The sequence below is a fragment of the Oncorhynchus mykiss genome, chromosome 31, assembly GCF_013265735.2.
Source record: "Oncorhynchus mykiss isolate Arlee chromosome 31, USDA_OmykA_1.1, whole genome shotgun sequence".
Taxonomy (NCBI): Eukaryota; Metazoa; Chordata; class Actinopteri; order Salmoniformes; family Salmonidae; genus Oncorhynchus; species Oncorhynchus mykiss.
In genome coordinates, this window is record NC_050571.1 from 517,282 (window position 1) to 525,000 (window position 7,719).

The 7,719-nt window shown below is 45.3% G+C and overlaps 1 protein-coding gene across 2 annotated transcripts in view; it reads left to right on the top strand.

The window, feature by feature from the left end:
* The window catches only part of flt4 (fms related receptor tyrosine kinase 4), a 193,546-nt gene that overhangs the window by 178,616 nt on the left and 7,211 nt on the right, over positions 1-7,719 (top strand). For both annotated transcript variants that reach the window (XM_036970533.1, XM_036970532.1), the window contains exons 27-28: positions 656-780; positions 5,097-5,229. In XM_036970533.1, coding sequence (XP_036826428.1) covers positions 656-780; positions 5,097-5,229 — 258 coding nt within the window. The remainder of the gene's footprint in view (positions 1-655; positions 781-5,096; positions 5,230-7,719) is intronic.

Consider the following 7,719-nt stretch of genomic DNA (forward strand, 5'->3'; position numbering starts at 1 on the left):
TGTAAGATGATAAGGACTGACTGATATTATATTGTGTAGGATGATAAGGACTGATATTATATTCTGAAGGATGATAAGGACTGATATTATATTCTGTAGGATGATAAGGACTGATATTATATTCTGTAGGATGATAAGGACTGATATTATATTGTGTAGGATGATAAGGACTGATATTATATTATGTAGGATGATAAGGACTGATATTATATTGTGTAGGATGATAAGGACTGATATTATATTCTGTAAGATGATAAGGACTGACTGATATTATATTGTGTAGGATGATAAGGACTGATATTATATTGTGTAGGATGATAAGGACTGATATTATATTGTGTAGGATGATAAGGACTGATATTATATTCTGTAAGATGATAAGGACTGACTGATATTATATTGTGTAGGATGATAAGGACTGATATTATATTCTGAAGGATGATAAGGACTGATATTATATTCTGTAGGATGATAAGGACTGATATTATATTCTGTAGGATGATAAGGACTGATATTATATTGTGTAGGATGATAAGGACTGATATTATATTCTGTAGGATGATAAGGACTGACTGATATTATATTGTGTAGGATGATAAGGACTGGTATTATATTCCGTAGAGTGATGAGGACTGACTGATATTATATTCTGTAGGATGATAAGGAATACATCCCCTTGAATCCGTCCCAGAGCTCTGAGGAAGACAGCTTCTCTCAGGCCTCATCACGACCCGCTTCACAGGAGGAGATGAGACTGGCTTGTCACAGCCTGCCCATCAGGTACAATCCTATTACACTACAACTACTACCACGACGACACCTACTACATCTACTACCATGACGACAACTACTACAACTACTACCACAACGACAACAACTACTACCACAACGACAACTACTACAACTACTACCACGACGACAACTACTGCAACTACTACCACGACGACAACTACTACAACTACTACCATGATGACAACTATTACAACTACTACCACGACAACAACTACTACCACGACGACAACTACTACAACTACTACCACGACGACAACTACTACAACTACTACCACGACGACAACTACTACCACGACTACAACTACTACAACGACGACAACTACTACAACTACTACCACGACAACAACTACTACAACTACTACAACGACGACAACTACTACCACGACAACAACTACTACAACTACTACCACGACAACAACTACTACAACAACGACGACAACTATTACAACTACTACCACGACGACAACTACTACAGCTACTACCACGACGACATCTACTACAACAACGACAACTACTACAACTACTACCACGACGACAACTACTAAACTACTACCACAACTACTACAACTACTACCACGATGACAACTACTACAACTACTACCACGACGACAACTACTACCACGACGACAACTACTACAACTACAACTATTACAACTACTACCACGACGACAACTACTACAGCTACTACCACTAGACTACCACTACGACTTCCACGACGACAACTACTACCACTACTACTACCACGACGACAACTACTACAACTACAACTACGACGACAACTATTACAACTACTACCACGACGACAACTACTACAACTACTACATCTACTACCACGACGACAACTACTACGACGACAGCTACTGCAACTACTACCACGACGACAACTACTACAACTACTACCACTAGACTACCACTACTACTACCACCACTAGACTACCACTACTACTACCACCACTAGACTACGACACCTACTACTACTACTACTACTACTACTACTACTACTACTGCCACTACCACTACTGCTACTACTACTACTACTACCAGTACTACTAGTACTACTACTACTACTTCTACTACTACTACTACTGCTACTACTACTACTGCTACTGCTACTACTACTACTACTACTACTACTACTACTACCACTACTACTACTACTACTACTACTACTACTACTTCTACTACTACTACTACTACTACTACTACCACTACTACTACTACCAGTACTACTACTACTACTACTTCTACTACTAATACTGCTACTACTACTACTACTTCTACTTCTACTACTTCTACTACTTCTACTACTACTACTACTTCTACTACTACTACTACTACTACCACTACTACTACTACTACTGCTACTACTACTACTACTACTACTACCACTACTACTACTACTGTTACTACTACTACTACCACTACTACTACTACTACTACCACTACTACTACTACCAGTACTACTACTACTACCAGTACTACTACTACTACTACTACTTCTACTACTACTACTGCTACTACTACTACTACTTCTACTTCTACTACTTCTACTACTACTACTACTACTACTAATACTACTACTACTAATACCACTACTACCACTACTACTACTACCAGTACTACCACTACTACTACTACTACTACTACTACTACTACTTCTACTTCTACTACTTCTACTACTTCTACTACTACTACTACTACTACTACCACTACTACTACTACTACTGCTACTACTACTACTACTACTACCACTACTACTACTACTACTACTTCTACTACTACTACTACTACTACCTGATTAAGACATTAGGATCCTGACTTCTCCAGGCAGACCTCACATATTCTGTATTTCCTGGCACGTTTCTGATTGAACCACTAATCACATTGATAGAGCAGTAGGAATGCATTACCTGGCACCTCGCCTGCAGCATCCCCAGGTCTAAAACAGTCTCTGGTTAAAAGGCTAGTAAACTGGCAACCTTAGGCCCCTAAGGCCTCCATAGTAGCAGTGAGTAGCTGTCACTTTAGCATCAGCTACTCTTCCTGTGGTCCTTTGGGGTCCTCACTCAACAGCTACTCTTCCTGGGGTCCTCTGAGGTCCTCACTCAACAGCTACTCTTCCTGTGGACCTCTGGGGTCCTCACTCAACAGCTACTCTTCCTGGGGTCCTCTGGGGTCTTCACTCAACAGCTACTCTTCCTGGAGACCTCTGAGGTCTTCACTCAACAGCTACTCTTCCTGGGGTCCTCTGGGGTCCTCTGAGGTCCTCACTCAACAGCTACTCTTCTGGGGTCCTCTGAGGTCCTCACTCAACAGCTACTCTTCCTGGGGTCCTCACTCAACAGCTACTCTTCCTGGGGTCCTCTGGGGTCCTCACTCAACAGCTACTCTTCCTGGGGTCCTCTGAGGTCCTCTGGGGTCCTCACTCAACAGCTACTCTTCCTGGGGTCCTCTGAGGTCCTCACTCAACAGCTACCCTTCCTGGGGTCATCTGAGGTCCTCACTCAACAGCTACTCTTCCTGGGGTCCTCTGAGGTCCTCACTCAACAGCTACTCTTCCTGGGGTCCTCTGGGGTCCTCACTCAACAGCTACTCTTCCTGGGGTCCTCTGGGGTCCTCACTCAACAGCTACTCTTCCTGGGGTCCTCTGAGGTCCTCACTCAACAGCAACTCTTCCTGGGGTCCTCTGAGGTCCTCACTCAACAGCCACTCTTCCATGGGGTCCACTGAGGTCCTCACTCAACAGCCACTCTTCCTGGGGTCCTCTGTGGTCCTCTGAGGTCCTCACTCAACAGCTACTCTTCCTGGGGTCCTCTGGGGTCCTCACTCAACAGCTACTCTTCCTGGGGTCCTCTGGGGTCCTCTGAGGTCCTCACTCAACAGCTATTCTTCCTGGGGTCCTCTGGGGTCCTCACTCAACAGCTACTCTTCCTGGAGACCTCTGGGGTGCTCTGGGGTCCTCACTCAACAGCTACTCTTCCTGGGGTCCTCTGGGGTCTTCACTCAACATCTACTCTTCCTGGAGACCTCTGAGGTCTTCACTCAACAGCTCCTCTTCCTGGGGTCCTCTGGGGTCCTCACTCAACAGCTACTCTTCCTGGGGTCCTCTGAGGTCCTCTGAGGTCCTCTGGGGTCCTCACTCAACAGCTACTCTTCCTGGGGTCCTCACTCAACAGCTACTCTTCCTGAGGTCCTCTGGGGTCCTCACTCAACAGCTACTCTTCCTGGGGTCCTCTGAGGTCCTCTGGGGTCCTCACTCAACAGCTACTCTTCCTGGGGTCCTCTGAGGTCCTCACTCAACAGCTACTCTTCCTGGGGTCTTCTGGGGTCCTCACTCAACAGCTACTCTTCCTGGGGTCCTCTGGGGTCCTCACTCAACAGCTACTCTTCCTGAGGTCCTCTGTGGTCCTCACTCAACAGCTACTCTTCCTGGGGTCCTCTGGGCTCCTCACTCAACAGCTACTCTTCCTGGGGTCCTCTGGGGTACTCTGGGGTCCTCTGGGTCCTCACTCAATAGCTACTCTTCCTGGGGTCTTCTGAGGTCCTCTGAGGTCCTCTGAGGTCCTCTGGGCTCCTCACTCAACAGCTACTCTTCCTGGGGTCCTCTGGGGTCCTCACTCAACAGCTACTATTCCTGGGGTCCTCTGGGGTCCTCACTCAACAGCTACTCTTCCTGAGGTCCTCTGAGGTCCTCACTCAACAGCTACTCTTCCTGGGGTCCTCTGAGGTCTTCACTCAACAGCTACTCTTCCTGGAGACCTCTGAGGTCTTCACTCAACAGCTACTCTTCCTGGGGTCCTCTGAGGTCCTCACTCAACAGCTACTCTTCCTGGGGTCCTCTGGGGTCCTCACTCAACAGCTACTCTTCCTGGGGTCCTCTGGGGTCCTCACTCAACAGCTACTCTTCCTGGGGTCCTCTGGGGTCCTCACTCAACAGCTACTCTTCCTGGGGTCCTCTGGGATCCTCACTCAACAGCTACTCTTCCTGGGGTCTTCTGGGGTACTCTGGGGTCCTCTGGGTCCTCACTCAATAGCTACTCTTCCTGGGGTCTTCTGAGGTCCTCTGAGGTCCTCTGAGTTCCTCTGGGCTCCTCACTCAACAGCTACTCTTCCTGGGGTCCTCTGGGGTCCTCACTCAACAGCTACTATTCCTGGGGTCCTCTGGGGTCCTCACTCAACAGCTACTCTTCCTGAGGTCCTCTGAGGTCCTCACTCAACAGCTACTCTTCCTGGGGTTCTCACTCAACAGGTATACATAACATAGGGGTAATGTGTGTGTGTGTGTGTGTGTGTGTGTTTGGCAGGTATTATAACTGTGTGCCCTTTGCTGGCTGTGTGTTCGTGGGGCCGTCGAAGCTGTCGTCATGCCAACCCAGAGTCAAGACGTTTGAGGAGCTACCAATGGAAACGGCCTGGTATAAAACCCACAACAACGGAGTAAGCTCTATCTCTCCTGCACTCTCTCTCCATCCCTCTATCATTGTATCTCTCCATCTCTCCATCATTGTATCTCTCCATCCCTATATCATTGATTCTCTCCATCTCTCCATCCCTCTATCATTGTATCTCTCCATCTCTCTATCATTGTCTCTCCATCTCTCCATCCCTCTATCATTGTATCCCTCCATCCCTATATCATTGTATCTCTCCATCTCTCTATCATTGTCTCTCCATCTCTCATCCCTATATCATTGTATCTCTCCATCTCTCCATCCCTATATCATTGTATCTCTCCATCTCTCCATCCCTATATCATTGTATCTCTCCATCTCTCTATCATTGTCTCTCCATCTCTCCATCCCTCTATCATTGTATCTCTCTATCTCTCCATCCCTCTATCATTGTATCTCTCCATCCCTATATCATTGTTTCGCTCCATCTCTCCATCCCTCTATCATTGTATCTCTCATCCCTATATCATTGTATCTCTCCATCTCTCCATCCCTATATCATTGTATCTCTCCATCTCTCCATCCCTATATCATTGTATCTCTCCATCTCTCCATCCCTATATCATTGTATCTCTCCATCTCTCCATCCCTCTATCATTGTATCTCTCCATCCCTATATCATTGTATCTCTCCATCCCTATATCATTGTATCTCTCTCTCTCCATCCCTCTATCTCTCCATCCCTCTATCATTGTATCTCTCCATCCCTCTATCTCTCCATCCCTCCATCATTGTATCTCTCTATCTCTCTATCATTGTATCTCTCCATCTCTCCATCCCTATATCATTGTATCTCTCCATCTCTCCATCCCTATATCATTGTATCTCTCCATCTCTCCATCCCTATATCATTGTATCTCTCCATCTCTCCATCCCTATATCATTGTATCTCTCCATCTCTCTATCCCTATATCATTGTATCCCTCCATCTCTATATCATTGTATCCCTCCATCCCTATATCATTGTATCTCTCCATCCCTCTATCATTGTACAGTATTTTGTCATCTCTCCATCATTGTATCTCTCCATCAGTCTCTTCATCTATCCATCCCTCTATCGTTGCATCTCTCCATCTCTCTATCGTTGCATCTCTCCATCTCTCTATCGTTGCATCTCTCCATCTCTGCATCGTTGCATCTCTCCATCTCTCTATCGTTGTACAGTATCTCTCCATCTCTCTATCGTTGCATCTCTCCATCTCTCTATCGTTGTACAGTATCTCTCCATCTCTCTATCGTTGCATCTCTCCATCCCTCTATCGTTGTACAGTATCTCTCCATCTCTCTATCGTTGCATCTCTCCATCTCTCTATCGTTGTACAGTATCTCTCCATCTCTCTATCGTTGTACAGTATCTCTCCATCTCTCTATCGTTGCATCTCTCCATCTCTCTATCGTTGTACAGTATCTCTCCATCTCTCTATCGTTGTACAGTATCTCTCCATCTCTCTATCGTTGTACAGTATCTCTCCATCTCTCTATCGTTGTACAGTATCTCTCCATCTCTCTATCGTTGTACAGTATCTCTCCATCTCTCTATCGTTGTACAGTATCTCTCCATCTCTCTATTGTTGTACAGTATCTCTCCATCTCTGCATCGTTGTACAGTATCTCTGCATCTCTCTATTGTTGTCCAGTATCTCTTCATCTCTCTATCGTTGTACAGTATCTCTCCATCTCTCTATCGTTGTACAGTATCTCTCCATCTCTGCATCGTTGTACAGTATCTCTCCATCTCTCTATTGTTGTACAGTATCTCTCTATCGTTGTACAGTATCTCTCCATCTCTCTATTGTTGTACAGTATCTCTTCATCTCTCTATCGTTGTACAGTATCTCTCCATCTCTCTATCGTTGTACAGTATCTCTCCATCTCTCTATCGTTGTACAGTATCTCTCCATCTCTCTATCGTTGTACAGTATCTCTCCATCTCTCTATCGTTGTACAGTATCTCTCCATCTCTGCATCTCTCCATCTCTCTATCGTTGTACAGTATCTCTCCATCTCTGCATCGTTGTACAGTATCTCTCCATCTCTCCATCTCTCTATCGTTATACAGTATCTCTCTATCGTTGTACAGTATCTCTCCATCTCTCTATTGTTGTACAGTATCTCTCTATCGTTGTACAGTATCTCTCCATCTCTCTATTGTTGTACAGTATCTCTGCATCTCTCTATCGTTGTCCAGTATCTCTCCATCTCTGCATCGTTGTCCAGTATCTCTCCATCTCTGCATCGTTGTACAGTATCTCTCCATCTCTCTATCGTTGTACAGTATCTCTCCATCTCTCTATCGTTGTACAGTATCTCTCCATCTCTGCATCGTTGTACAGTATCTCTCCATCTCTCTATCGTTGTACAGTATCTCTCCATCTCTCTATTGTTGTACAGTATCTCTCTATCGTTGTACAGTATCTCTCCATCTCTCTATTGTTGTACAGTATCTCTTCATCTCTCTATCGTTGTCCAGTATCTC